This window comes from Rhineura floridana, chromosome 2 (assembly GCF_030035675.1).
Source record: "Rhineura floridana isolate rRhiFlo1 chromosome 2, rRhiFlo1.hap2, whole genome shotgun sequence".
In the NCBI taxonomy this organism is placed as follows: domain Eukaryota; kingdom Metazoa; phylum Chordata; class Lepidosauria; order Squamata; family Rhineuridae; genus Rhineura; species Rhineura floridana.
In genome coordinates, this window is record NC_084481.1 from 115,954,947 (window position 1) to 115,970,556 (window position 15,610).

General features: G+C 38.8%; 1 protein-coding gene across 1 annotated transcript in view; it reads left to right on the top strand.

Annotated features, from left to right (window-relative positions):
* Window positions 1–15,610, top strand: part of USH1C (USH1 protein network component harmonin) — a 120,892-nt gene that overhangs the window by 55,869 nt on the left and 49,413 nt on the right. The window contains 9 exon segments of the mRNA XM_061610247.1: window positions 1,824–1,932; window positions 2,018–2,042; window positions 2,759–2,816; window positions 3,198–3,301; window positions 4,018–4,102; window positions 4,584–4,643; window positions 5,024–5,080; window positions 6,313–6,455; window positions 7,548–7,613. Of these exon segments, the coding sequence (XP_061466231.1) occupies window positions 1,824–1,932; window positions 2,018–2,042; window positions 2,759–2,816; window positions 3,198–3,301; window positions 4,018–4,102; window positions 4,584–4,643; window positions 5,024–5,080; window positions 6,313–6,455; window positions 7,548–7,613 (707 nt within the window).

Here is a 15,610-nt window from a genome sequence, read left to right on the forward strand (position 1 = left end):
ATCTCACACCTTTTCCAATCAGGAACCAATCAGTTTCTCCATATTCTGTCTTTACAGGAGCCTCTTGTCCAGAGTAGAGGTTGTGCATCAGGACAATCAGATGCTGTGGCACCCCCATTTCTTTTAAAGCATTCCATAGTTTTTCATGATCTACGCAATGAAAGGCTTTGCGATAATCTATAAAGCACAAGCTGACTTTCTTCTGAAATTCCTTGGTTTGTTCCATTATCCAACATATGCTTGTGATATGATGTCTTGTACCTCTTCCCTTTCTAAATCCAGCTTGGACATCTGGCATTTCTCATTCCATATATGGTAAGAGCCTTTGTTGTAGAATCTTCAGCATTACTTTACTTTCATGGGATATTAAGGCAATAGTTCGATAATTACTGCATTACCTGGGATCCCCTTTCCTTGGAATTGGGATGTATACTGGACGCTTCCAGTCTGTGGGCCATTGATTTACTTTCCATATTGGTTGACAAATGTTTGTCAAAATTTGGACAGATTCAGTCTCAGTAACTTGTAGCAATTTGTTTCTTCCAAGTATTTGCAGCTTTCACCTCACATTCTAAAATTTCTGGTTCTTCATCTTACGGTTCCTCCTTGAATGAATCTGTTATCCTTGCAACTCTTCTATATAGTTCTTCAGTGTATTGCTTCCATCTTCCTTTTATTTTATCTCGGTCAGTCAGAGTGTTCTCCTGTTGATTTTTCAACATCCCTACTCTTGGTTTAAATTTCCCTTTCATTTCTCTAATCTTTTGGAATAGGGCTCTTGTTCTACCTTTTTTGTTGTTCTCTTCTATTTCTTTACAATGACTATTGTAATAGTTCTCTTTGTCCCTATGTACTAGTCGCTGTATAATTGCATTTAGGGTTCTGACCGTGTTTCCATCTCCTTTTGCTTTTGCTTTCCTTCTCTCTTTAACCATTTGAAGAGTTTCTTCAGTCATCCATTGAGGTCTTTCTCTCTTTTTAAGTAGACGTATTGTCTTTTTGCATTGTTCCCTGATATTGTCTCTGACTTCAATCCATAGTTCTTCTGGTTCTCTATCAACTAAGTTTAAAGCCTCAAATCTGTTCCTTATTTGATCTTTATATTCTTCTGGGATGTTCTTTAAATTTTATTTTGGCATTATGATTACTTTGTTGTTGTTCTTTAGCTTTACTCTGACTTTTCATATGACCAGTTCATGATCTGTACCGCAGTCTGCTTCTGGTCTTGTTTTTGCAGAAAGTATGGAACTTCTCCACCTTCTGCTACCAATTATATAACCAACTGGATTCCTATATTGATTATTTGGCGATGTACATGTGTACAATCAGATTCCTGTGAATGAAAGGGACTCTGACCCTGCTGGCAGTAGGTCAAGAGGAGGGGGAATTTTCAACAATTCCTCCTTTTCTCACACCCCCAGGACATCATTCTCATGGGATTCAGATGATCCCCTAATCCTCTGGCGAAGATTTTTGGAGGACACAGACAGAAAGATAAATTAGTGAAAATCAACTCTACCTTCCCAGACAGCAGGAGTAAGCAGAGTTCCACTCACAGTAAATTAGGATCCAAGCCAATGCATGTTTGGGTGTCAAGTGGTATATAAATTAACAAACAAAGAAATATAGTCTTGCTCAGATAAGGCAATAAGTTAATTCTTTGTCCATTCCTAAAAGTGTATTCTCTTAATTCCACAGCAGGATTTTTTCTGTTTCTTTAAGAAAAAGCAGTCTCTTTCAAATGGATTGTCAATTTGCAGCTGTGTGTTTCTTCTGAAACACACAATATACATTTCTATTTCAGTCTCTCTTTTTCCCCTTAGATTGGAGATGAGATCGTTCGAATAAATGGATACTCAATTTCTTCATGTACTCATGAAGAAGTTATTAATCTTATTCACACAAAGAAAACTGTGTCTATAAAAGTGCGACGTGAGTAGAAAATTGTTTTGATAATTTGCTAAAATATAGTTTGGTGCTGTGGTATTAACTGACATTAAACATTATTTCATTGCAGATGTTGGCATGATACCTGTCAAAAGGTAATTGTCTCTTGGCTAAATGCACATTTTATACAAAATGGGTTGCTTATAATAATGTATGCTGCATCTTTCAGTTTCCTCTGCTTAGAAACGTCACACTTTGAAAATTGAAAACTACATAGCTTTATAAATATTGAAAGTATCTGTTAGGATGTCTAACAAGAAATTGACTTATCTCCCAATTTTCATTTCACAAACCATATCTGTGGATATGGTTTATAAACTAAAGATATTCCATCCTTTCAGTCAGATGAGTAGAAATACACTAGAAAATGATACGTACAGTGGTCACAAAACACAATTCAACACAGAGTTAGACACAATTTTATTTGGGGTTTAGCACATTCAACTCTGTGTTTGGATTGTGGCCACTTGCTACATCTGAGTTTAACCCCCACCCCAAAAAACCCATTTGGATCCTAAAGTGCTTTCATTAAAATTATTTATGATCAGAATCAAGCTAACACAAATTTACTTGACCTGTACATACAGGTAAATTAATAACACATTTGTCTCCATCTTTTGGGCCCCATATTGCTTACAGCTGACCAAGTACAATACAAAATGCAGGTTATCCAAAACCCTTTACAGGTAGCAGCCAGATAACTGTTTACACAACTGGACCATTCCACAGCAAGGCAAAGTCATGAAGAACTGGGGTATTAAAGCACCCATATTTTATTTATTTATTTGCTATCTTTCCATTGTTCCTCTAGTTCTCCTGATGAGCCCCTCAAATGGCAGTTTGTAGACCAGTTTGTGTCAGATCCTGGGGTAAGCTTTATATAAATACATATTGTTGCGAATTTTAGAAAATTGCATTGGACGTATTTTTATATTATAGTGTTTTGGTCACTGTACAGACTTTTTCCATTTTTACTGAGTGCCTCTTAAAATGAAATGAACGTATGAGCTCTATATTTCCAAAACACTTCTGGATTTAGGAACTTGGAGAAATGAGTTCACTATTAATATATATGATGATGCTCAGTATGTATAAACATATCAACAATATGTTGATTTTGTTCTGTATCTCCTGATGCTTTTTAAAATTTTAGATGTTTTATGATGGGGAAAATCAACATGCCTTTTTAGCTAATGGAAGCCAGCGGACTGCAGTTTCAGAAACTCTATGGCCCTAATTTTTCATTTTAGGAAGGTAAAAGCAGTGTTGCAGGGCTTGCATCATCTGGAGGGAAAAACCACAAAGAAAAGAAAGTTTTCATTAGCTTGATTGGTACAAAGGGCATAGGATGCAGGTGAGCTGAATCTTTCTTCTTATCATTTATTTCATCAGGAAAATAGAATGGATATGATCCAGCTAAAGTTAAGAACTTTTAAGTCCCATTGATTTTCAATTTTAGGGAATTTACATACTCTACTTTCTCATTTAAATCGATAGGACTTAAAAGAGTTTAACCGTGGCTGGATCACAATGTAAACATGTTGATACAAAAGATTGCACTGAAAACCAGAGATAAGTTGCTGCAAACATCACTTGTCCATTATGGGTCAATATCTCAACCCTTTCTGCCTTTGAGTCATTGTACTTACAGTGGGTCTCTTTATACTGAATTATTGGGCAAAGAATTATTCATTACTGAGAAGTAAGTAAGAACATGGTCACTTTACCACAAAATTCATTGATTCCATCCTCATATGTACTAAGGCATGAGCCCATTTCTGTCACACAGTCATTCTTTGGCATGCTGATAAGTACTGTGCCATGTTTAACTAAGTAACAGTGTTGACTGTGATAAAAGGTTGGCATTACTGGGTTGATTCAGATCCTGTGGCATCCAGAATTTAAGTGAGGCACATTTGCTATGCATCTGATTCAATATATTCTCATCAGTCTGAAACCAACACAGGGGGAAACAGAATATGTGCCAAAATATATGCCAAGATTGTAAAAATGATTATTTACTATATTACTTTATTGTAGAATGTAATTTGTTTTCATTGTTTATTCCAGCATTTCCAGTGGTCCTACACAAAAACCAGGCATTTTCATAAGCAATGTTAAACCACATTCTCTATCTGCAGAAGTAGGTTTAGAAGTAAGTATATTGTAAATGAACCCATCTAGTTACATGATTTGGCATCCTATGCTGTTTCTTCTGTTGACAGAAGGCATCTGTCAGTGGAAAAGGGGGGACATTTTGGGAAATCCCCCCATCCCTCATCTGCTATGGAGGGTCCCTCAGCTCTCTGGAGCAGAATTTGGGAGGGGCAGAGGGCAGCAGAAGGGACAGGACTGGATACTGCCCATAATATATATATATATTTACATCATGTCTCATGGCTATCCTCTAATTGTAATGGAAACAAAATGTCTTCCAGACATCAATGCAAAATAAATACATTCAATAAAATTTGGAAGATTAAGAATGTTCTAATAATGTATCTCTTGTTTTTCAAATTAGTTGTTCTGAAGTGATCTAGTCTTATTAACTGTTCCAAAGCAAGTGGTTGAGAACTGCAGCCTATGTGGGAACTACACTAAAGCTTCAAATATTTTGTTTATTTCCTTGCATTTAGGTTGGTGATCAGATTGTAGAAGTAAATGGAATAGACTTTTCTAACACGGATCACAAAGAGGTAATGCAAAGAGCCAAGTTATCCTATTTTAGTAAACTATAAATTACATTCAATGCTAATTTTTAAATCAGCCACTTTCAGAACTTTATATGATCTCAGATTTCAGGATTTAGCCGACAAATAGTGCAATATAGTTTAAAATATATGAGGCAAGGTACTGCTGTGACTACCAAGTTATCTGCATTGGTGTAACCATCCTGCCTATTGAATAGTGCTATCTCTTATAATGAGATTGTAATTGACATTATAACAGGATGGACATCTTTACCAAGGAGCAGATGCCACTGTAGATATGTGTCCAACTACTTTTGCCCCATCCTTATTTACAACATCTGTATGTAAATATAATTCCTCTTTCCACCCTTTGCCATTTTTTTCAGGCTGTGAAGGTGTTGAAAAGCAGTCAAACCCTGACTATCACTGTTGTCACTGGAGCTGTAAGTATTAATGTCACAGTAATCAGCAAAGGCCCTGTGAAAGTTTAGAAAGCCACTGTACATAGCAATAAAGGATGAAATACACACTTATCCTCAAAGCACACATGCTGGCCAGAGACCCTCTAGAGTCACTAAAAGCTGGGGATGGGTGGGAGACTTACTCGATTCAAGTATAATCTTGATTCATATCAGTTGATTTGGGCTTAGGTAGCTGAAGTAGTTTATGAAATCTGAACGTTATCTGTTATAGACGTCAGCAGTTCACTGATAAGTTATCTGAACTGATTGTACATTGTTGTGCATGTCACTTTGTTCATTATGTGCACGTAAAAATATTTTAGAATATCAAATAAGCCTTTAAGGTTCAGAAGACACTTTAAAATCCTTCCAGGGGGAAAACAGCAAGATATTTACCCCATTGTTATCATTTACTGTTACACATGGAACTGCAAGAAAAACCGGCCATGGTAAATGGTCTTCTGCAGTTACCCAAATAAGATGTTTACTTCTTGTTACAATAATGTGTGAATACAGTGCATGTGTATCATAGCTGACAAGTGTACACAGGTCTGCAAATGATTAATTTCAATAACATGAATCATGTTTCTCTGGAGCAAAGTTCTCCCATCAAACATTCCACTGTGCTCAGAATGTTTTTCAACTATATTTTTTTATCTATTGTTCACATAAATAAAGGGAAAAAACAGGGCAATAATGTGATTAACCTAATTCCTCAAATACAGTCCCATTCTCATCACCAGCTAGGCACAACACCTCTGATGCTGTGTTCACACCATTCAGTGTGAAGATATGCAGTATCTATGTATCTAAAACAGATTTATAATCAGATGTGTAAATCTAGTTTTCATACAAATAATTTGGATTTCACATTTATCATAAGGAAAAACAAAAATACCCAGAAAGTTGACATTTTTGCAATATTTTATATTCACATTTTTAGATTGAAACATGTTTTATGTTTGTTATAGCTGAATTTTATTTTTAAAAAACCCTATACTTATTTATTATTTATTTATAATTTGGAACAGATTCTTACCAATCAATCAAACACAGCAAAACTCTTTTTATACATCTGGTAGATAAAAATCATCATTCTAATTGTTTGGAAAAAATATTGTAAATAAGTGTTACCTGGCAAACAATCTTAGGGAGATGAATGCTATAAAATTTGCTAGGAAAACTTAATTAAAAGGGATGTAAATAATATTTAGGGAAAGGAGCTGTTTATGACTGAAGAGGAGAGGCAGAGGGAAGAGTATCGCCGTGAGATGGATCGCCAAGAACTAATGCGTCAGAAGCGGTTTGCACTGGAGACCAATAAAATCCTGAAAGAACAGCAAGAAAAAGAGAAATTGTAAGATCTTGGAATAGACAAGGCCTGCTAAATTAATTGTCAGATAAGGTGCTACTGTTGAGTCTTATAACTGTTGAAAGTGTCTTAGTTAATTTTGTTTTCTTCTGGAGGCTTCAGGGCATCTGTCAATATCAGTGAAGATTGCTGTGGCCTTTGGGTAATATATTAGATTTCTTGGCAACTGGTAGGTAGGAAGCCTGATGTTGAATGCAACAGGAGTCGTTCAGGCAAAAGGAAGAAGGAAGGAGCAACTTCAGTAGGCTTTTTCAAATTTGCTTCAGTTTCTATATGAACATTTTCCTCAGGGATCTACAATATGCTTCACTATACTTCACAAAACAATTATTAGTTCAAGTGTAACAATGAAGGAAAAATCCATGAACTGAAATTCTAAAAAAGAATTCTAACTATATATAGCACTTCATAATCTTAATTTTTTTAAAAAAACCTTCAGTTTGCTAAACATGTTTCGACCTACAGATCAATCCTATACATGTCTACTCAGATGTTCTTCACTGGGACATACTCTGCAGTATGTGTGCACAGGGTTGCAGTTGTCATCTTCAGTGGCTTTCATGTGAAATTCATGTGAAAGTGGCTTTCACAAGCATTTTCAAAAAAGAGATTGGGGAATAAACCAAGCACTGAATCTTGATTGATCCTACAAGAACCACCAATTACTTTTGTGAGACGAAGTATAACCTTAGGATGGCTACATTGCTGAGAGATGCCAGGGAAATCTTGTATATCTCATACTTGAGTACCTCTTTGGAGTTTCCCATGCACATTAAATATTTGTGGTGGAGTGCAGGATGGATGGAAATTGTCACTTGAAAAGTTTTGTCTTTAAAAATGCATTATTAAAGTATGTAGAACAGGCATGCAGAATTTGTGACCCATTAGAATGTACACAACCTGGGCTAGCAAAACACTAGTGGACCATGATTCATGACTGGTAGGCTGTTTAGGCTTGGCGGGTCACAAGCTGGGCACTTTTTCTCAACAGTACATGGCATTTCCCCCCCTTCATTTTCAAAGTTACTTTTCCATATAGTTATATTAAACACCTCCAAATTGTTTCTTTTTTTGTAGGCGAAAAATGGAGATTGCACAGAAGGCTGCTGAGGAAGAAGAAAGATACCGGAAAGAAATCGAACAGTTAAGTCGTATTTTATTATTAATAGTAATAGTAATAGTAATAGTAATAGTAATAGTAGTAGTAGTAGTAGTAGTAGTAGTAATAATAATAATAATAATAATAATAATAATAATAATAATAATAATAATAATAATAATAATAATAATAATAATAATAATAATATACAAGCAGTGGCGGCGGCAGCAACAGCAACATTTATTATCTGCCCTTCACCAGCAGGTCCTAGGGCAGGTTGCAACAGTTTAAAATTCAATATTAAAAACAATGAAAACAAATTACAATCAAAACAGTAGGATGGGTACTGAAAACACAAGCTTTTCCTCATGCATGATGTTATTCTCTGTCTATGATTCCTTTTTAAAAGGATGTTATAGTTTTGGGAAATAAAGCAGGTCAATTCAAATGCATTGCCAGTTTCCCCACACACATATCCACAAAAATCACTAGCATTTTTGAAATCTCCTGTACCACTGCAAGTTGTAGGTGGTGAAAGCATGTGTGCTCCCCTATATAAATACTCCCTACACATTAAAAAATAACATCAGGAAGAAGTCTAAAATGGAATACTTCCCCTTGACATGTCAGGGAGCTTTTGGCAAAGGACTATATTGTCATGCACCCTCTTTGCCTGCAAACAAAAGTGACACAGTACACAAAAGTCATATGTGACTTTGCAACTTACAGTTTGGCTCTCAGTTTCAAATTTATTGTAGTTTCAAATTACTGAGGCATTGAGGTGTCCATAACTATGTTTTTATTGAAATACCTATCTGCCCATACCTAAGACTCAAGCAGTTAACAATGAAATTAGGGAAGAAATATGAAATGTGAGTAAAGTCCAGTAAAAGAGCATAAGCCACAATAAATCCCATCCTGTAAATGGAACCTCAATACGAGTCCAAATGAAATATATATATTTAAAAGGTTTCTGGAAAGCATTCAAGTTCTGGTTTTGGTATGTTTCCAAGCAAATGTATTACAAGAGTGATAAAAAGCTTTGCAATTGTTATATATTCACTTTACACATTCTTTTACAAAGTAATGTAGTGGCAAACTCAGAAGTGCAGGGTCCCCTTCATGATGATCATAGCTACATCCCCCCCTTTTTTCCCTTTTGCTGCTGGATTGAGAATGAGATCAGGGTCAGTGCGAGGCGTGCTGAGGCCCTTGGGCACCAGCAACAACAGATGTCCATAGGAGCCAATTAGCATGAAAGGGGAGAGTATTAGCTACTGAAAAGAGTCTTCTCAGTGGTTGCTCACCTCCTTTCACTGACTCCAATCAGCAGAAAAGGACAAGGAAGCAAGTTAGAAGAGTCTTCTCAGTGGCTAACATATTCCGCTTTCAAGCCAGTTGGTTTGTAGGACACTGAAGACATAGGGACCCTGCTTCCAAAAAAGTAGAGGGTCTAAGACACACACCCCGAGACCCTGGATGACTACACCCCTGATTTTACATGCAACAAGTACAGCAGTTATGACTGTTTATGATATTCTGACACTTGACTACAATCTTGTTTCCAGTTGCTCTGCATCGTTGCCCTTTTGTGCTGAGACTATTGACTATTCTGAAAACCGGATTCTGCATAAAATCTTAACTAATCTCAAGATGCTTTGAAGAAAATTGGTTGAATGATACACTCAATGTATTTTAGGATGATGTTTTGTATGTTAGGGTATCATGGGAAAGATCTGTGATGTGAACTTTAAGATCCAGAAACAGCTTGAGGGGGGGAGGCAGCAGAGTGGCTACTGCAGTGCAAACACACCAGGAGGAGGAGTGCAGGGTTGGCTATGTCAGTGCATTTATACTGTGCCAATCTCCCCCCCCCCACTTTATCTCTCCCATTTCTGCCATTTAAACAAAGTTTAAATTTTACAGGACTGTGGAAGAGACCAGCCTATTTGTCTTATTCATAACCTGTTTTGAAAACCTTTCCAATATGATTTTTTTCTGGGAGTAAAGCTGCAATGCTAATTCCACATACCCGGGAGTTAACCCCATTGAATTCAGTAGGACTTACTTTTGAGTAGACATAGTTAGGATTGTGCTGAAACTCAGTGGGACTTTTGAATGAACATATAAAAGTATTGTGTTGTAAATCTTTCTCTCCCCCTCCCATCCTTTTTTTAAAAGCAGTTAGGCAGGGCTTACGTAGGTGTCACTGCTTTTATTTGGCAGGAAACTCATACTTTTCTTTTTTTAAAAAAAAATGGCCAACTGGTTTTGACAATAAACTACTATATGGGGTGTATGTATTTGTATATCTCCAGTGTGTGTGTATATAGAATATTTCCAACAACCCTGTGAAGTAGAGTTGGAAATCAAGGCAGCTCACAATAAGAAATAAAGCCATTTAAAATCCAATAACCATAAAACAAATATTAAACAGCTAAAAAACAGCTTATAGTGACATGATTCTGAATTTTGGATTGGGTGAGTGAAGTTCCTTATCGTTGAATTGCAGTACCGTGCATGCTTCCCTGTCTGAGTAAGCCCCATTGAATACATTGAGACTTGCTTCTGAGTAAATATGCATAAGATTGCACGGTAAATATGTTTACAGGTTGTGTAAATAATAAACATCTTTGACATTCATGGTTATATAAATATTTCTTCATACTATGTCTTGATATGTATCTGATTTCACACTATGGCTGTAAATTATTATTTACAAATGATTATTTCTATATTTTAAGTGTGCCCTTCTTCCTTGGGGTGGTCATAATCCCCCTCTGTTGTTTTCACCCTGAGGTGCAGATTAGGCTGAGAGATGGTGCATAGCCCATGGTCACCAAGTAAACTTTATAGCTTATTTCCATTCTAAAATTTAATTAAAATGATTTATACGTAGGCAAAGCCTATGAAGTAAGGTAGATCCACATAATACATTTAAAGCACCTTCAACTTGTATTTAAAGCACATGAATTCCCCTAAAGAATCCTGGGAAGTGAAAGTTTCCCCCACACAGTTATAGTTCCCACCACCCTTAACAAACTACAGTTCTGAGGTTTCTGTAATGGGATCATGTGCTTCAAATGTATGTTGAATGTGTTTTCAATGCATGGTGTGGATCTGCCCTAGTATGCTGTGCATTCGTTAGTGAATTGAAAAGAACAATTTTAAAAGATACTTTTTAAAAAAGGGCTGTAGCTCAGTGGTAGGGCACATGCTTTGCATGCAAAGGTCCAAATATCAATCTCTGGAAGAGACTATTGCCCGGAATCCTGGAGAGCCAATGCTTGTCCATGTCATCAGTACTGAGCTAGATGGTACCAAATGGCCTGACTCGGTACAAAAGAGGAAAGAGACCCAAAGGCCACAGTGACTGCAAACTTTATTTATTTATTTTATTTACAACATTTATATGCTGCTTTATTGTAAAAAAAAAAAAACCCTCAAAAGTGGTTTATAGCAGGAATTAAAACAACAAAATTATTGGCAAAACAGTTAAAGACAGGTATTTAAAAACATTCAAAATAATAAAACCAACAATGAGTTAAAAACAGATAAAATACATAATAGCTTGTACATGCCTGGGTAGACTTGCCCATACAAAAATGTTTTTAGCAGGTGTTGAAAAGACTACAATGAAGGCGCCTGCCTAATGTAAATAGGCAGGGAGTTTCAAAGTGTAGGTACTGCCACACCAAAGGATCAATTTCTAACAAGAACAGAACAAGTACTATGTGGCACCCATAGCATGGAAAGCGCACCTTGAACTTGGCCTGGTAGCAAATCAGTAACCAGTGCAGATTTCACAGCAGAGGTGTTATGTGCTGATAAGGTCTCACTCATGTCAGCAATTGTGCTGAAGCATTCTGCACTAACTGCAGCCCCGGATCAGGTTGTGCTGCATGGGGACCTTGGCTAACTGGCTGCCAGGATTTTTTTACTTTTGCTTAGGAACCCTGACTGGTTGTGGGATGCTGAGTTTTCTGCCTTACTCATAGGAATCTTGTTGTGATTGGTATGGTATTGCATTTAGGAAATCATTACTGTCTTTTCTTTTTCTTTTCCTATTTGCATTTCATTTACCTCTGACCTTACTCCCCTACTTCCATGGAAGCAACAACAGTGGTTCGATGTGGTCAGCTCAGCCCCCTTAAACCCACTGATGATGCACCTTGTTGTTTGCATGATGGTTGGTTTCTTGCCCAATAGTGCTAAAAGAGAATTCACATACTGGGAAATGTGGCTTCAATTGCAGTTGTTCCCAATCTACTGTCTAAGAAGGTAGACCAAACCATGTGTGTTTTCTCTCTGTCAATTATTACTCACTGGAATTAGGCTGGCTGTTAAAGTGAGGTTATAGCAGCCAACAGAGTAGGCAGGAAAGAGTAGAGAATCTTCTTAATTCTTACTCATTTCTCATACCTCTCTTTGCAGTGAAGAGTCAAGTCTATAAAAAGCTTTGGAGCAGCCATGTTAAAAGGTACAGGCGGGGCATTTCAGGCAGGGGGTTGCCAACCATGCTTTGATATGGATATCGTTGCAGAGGATCCCTAGTCAAGCATAATCCTAACAATATCTACTCAGAAGTAAATCCTGTTGAGTTCTATGGAGCTTAGTCCCTTAATAACTGTATTTAGAATTTTAGTCTTCAGAGGCATCCATCTTTATACGCCACTGGCCCAACACACGTAGCAGGGCATACTCTAGACTTGGTTTTTGCAGCTGGACATGGAGATTGTGATCTGAATGTGGGGGGCCTTACATCAGTCCCTCTGTCATGGACAGATCACTGCTTGCTGAAGTTTAGACTTACAGCAGCTTTTCCCCTCTGCAAGGGTGGAGGACCTATTAAGCTGGTCCACTCCCAGAGACTAGGATCCGGATGGTTTCCAAAGGGCTCTGGGGAGTTTCCTGGCTGATAGGGCTGGCGCTCCTGTCGAAACCCTGGTTGAACTGTGGAATACAGAAATGACCCGGGCAGTTGATATGATTGCTCCTGAGCGCCCTCTCCTGTGTAGAGCGCGTACACCCCATGGTATACCCCAGAGCTGAGAGCAATGAAACAATATAGGAGACGGCTTGAGTGCAGATGGAGACGAGCTCCTGGTGGATGCAATTACACACTGGTAAGTGCCTATGGTAAGCTGTATATAGGGGCAGTGAGGGCAGCAAAAAAAAATATTTTGCTGCCACTATCAAATGATCAATCGGCTGCCCAGCGGAGCTCTTCAGATTTGTCTGGGGGCTATTATATGCTGGCCCCAAGGACATGGTAGAACCATCTGAGGCCTGCTGTAATGAATTTGCTAGGCACTTCCAGGATAAAATCTTTAGCATCCACCAGGACTTAAACTCCAGTGTTATAGCAGGTGAATTAAGCGGGGTATCCAGAGCACAGCCTTGTCCTGATTTCTTGGATGTGTTTCAGTTGGTATAGCTTGATGTTGACAAGGTGCCTGGACAGGTTCATGCAACCACTTCTGTGTTGGATTCTTGCCCTTCTTGGCTAATAAAAGCTAGCAGGGATGGAACAGCCGGCTGGGCCAGGGCAGTGATTAACGCCTCTCTGCGAGAGGGGGTGGTCCCTGGCTGCCTGAAAGAGGAGGTAGTGAGACCACTCTTGAACAGACCCTCCCTGGACCCAGAAAATCTTAATGACTATAAGCTGGTAGGAAATGTTTCATTCGAGTGGTGGCAGGCCAGCTCCAGACACTCTTGGATGAGACCAATTATCTGGATCCATTTCAGTCGGGTTTCAGGCCTGGTTTTGGCACAGAAACAGCCTTGGTCGCCCTGTATGATGACCTCTGTCGGGAGAGACAAAGGAGTGTGACTCTGTTGATCCTCCTTGATCTCTCAGAGGCTTTCGATACAATCAACCATGGTATCCTTCTGGGAAGACTGGCTGAGTTGGGAGTGGGAGGGACTGCATGGCGGTGGTTCTGCTCCTACTTGGCAGGTTGGCTCCAGAAGGTGGTGCTTGGGGACCATAGCTCAGCACCCTGGACTCTCCAGTATGGGGTTCCGCAGGGGTCAGTTCTGTCCCTCATGCTGTTCATCATCTACATGAAACCATTGAGTGCAGTAATCTGGAGCTTTGGAGTATGTTGCCATCAGTATGCTGATGACATGCAGCTCTATTTCTCCTTTTCATCTTCTTCAGGTGAGGCTGTCAATGTGCTGAACCAGTGCCTGGTTGCGACAATGGACTGGATGAGGGCTAATAAACTGAGGCTCAATCCAGATAAGACTGAGATGCTGCTAGTGGGTGGTTCTTCTGACTGGATGGTGGATATCCAACCTCTCCTGGATGGGGTTGCACTCCCCCTAAAGGAGCAGGTTTGTAGTTTAGGGGTTCTCCTAGCAGTGGCGTCACTAGGGTTGGTGTCACCTGGTGCGGTAACTCATGGTTACCACTGGTTGGCCACTGTGAGAACAGGATGCTGGACTAGATGGGCCACTGGCCTGATCCAGCAGGCTCTTCTTATGTTCTTATGTTCTTATGGTGTCACCCCCATGGACCTCCTCCTGTATCAGACCATACAGATCCTTAGTAATGTTTTTTGTACTAATGTTACTCGTAAATCGTAATTCCCATATATCACTGAATGTAATGGCAATAGTAGTGACATAAACAACTAGCAAAATTAAAATTACACCTTTAAATTACAATATCATATGCACAGCTCAAATTCTTGCTCTTATTACTAATGGGAGTTAATTATCTTGCATATGCCCATAGTAGATTTTCAGATACTTTCAGACCCTCAGCAATTTTCAAGTGGTCTATGTAGAAGAAAGGTTTGGGAACCCCTGGAATAAGACACCTGCTTATGTCCCTATGCTGCTCTCACCCCTCATTTAGGTGCCTGGGATGCACGCATGTGGACATACCTCCTTACAATTATGGAAAGTGATTCTTAATAATAAGTCTCCAGACACAAAGTTACATAGGTATTTATCAGTTGTTTAGTAGAAAATTCAGAGCTGCAGGGTCCCTTCATGATAGTTACAGCCACGTACACGCTTTTTTGCTCCTGGATTAAGAATGAGATCTTTGTTAATGCATTCTCTCACAACAACAAACATCTCTAGGAGCCAATCAGCATGAAAGTGGAGAGCGTTAGCAACTGAGACTTCTCAGTGGCTGACTCACCTCCTTTCACTCTGATTGGCTTCAACCTACAGAAAAGGCAAGGAAGCATATTAGAAGACTCTTCTCAGTGACTAACACACTCCCTTTTCATGCTGATTGTAGGATGCTTGGAGACATAGGGACCCTGCTCCCAAAAAAGCAGAGGGACTAAGATCCCCTGGGTGACTACCCTCCTGGTGCTTATGGACATGACCGTAATATATTTTGTGACGTGCAAGTTCGACATTATTTATTAAGTGTGTTTAAGATTACACTGATGGCATTCCCAAATATGTACTTTCACACAGACTTTGGTTTTCCATAACACAATGTTTGTCCAAGCCTCCACACTTGGGGGGGGGCACTACTTGCACACCCCTTCCATAAGCACATTAAAGTTGGATACACACCTGAACCAAGACCCAGACAAAAGGGCACTCAAAAAAAAAAAGGTAATTACAGTGGCTGAGTAGATCTTGTACAGTGGTTATACTGACTGGGCAGCCACTGTCCTTCACATTTTACAAAATACTTTTTCCTATACAAAGATTAAATTTCTGTGTATGAAAAAGTAATATATGAAGTGGTCTCAACAGTGAGAAAAGTAAACAAGTGAATGGTGATCCAATGTTTTTCATTCTCACGTTATGAAGCTAGCTGCCAGATGATGTATCACCTTCCCTACGCATGCAGCGTAGACTGAAAAAACAGCACCCAAGCCACCATTCAGTATGTGCATGTGTTCTTTCCAACATGAATCTACAGGTCTCAAAAAGTAATGTGTGACAAAGTCCTCAAACACCTTATAACACGCCTCAAACATGTTCTCTTGTTCTACCAGCATGCCTCCACACCGTCACTTTGCCAAAACATAAGGATAGCTAAATTGCTTTTAGGGAGGTTCAC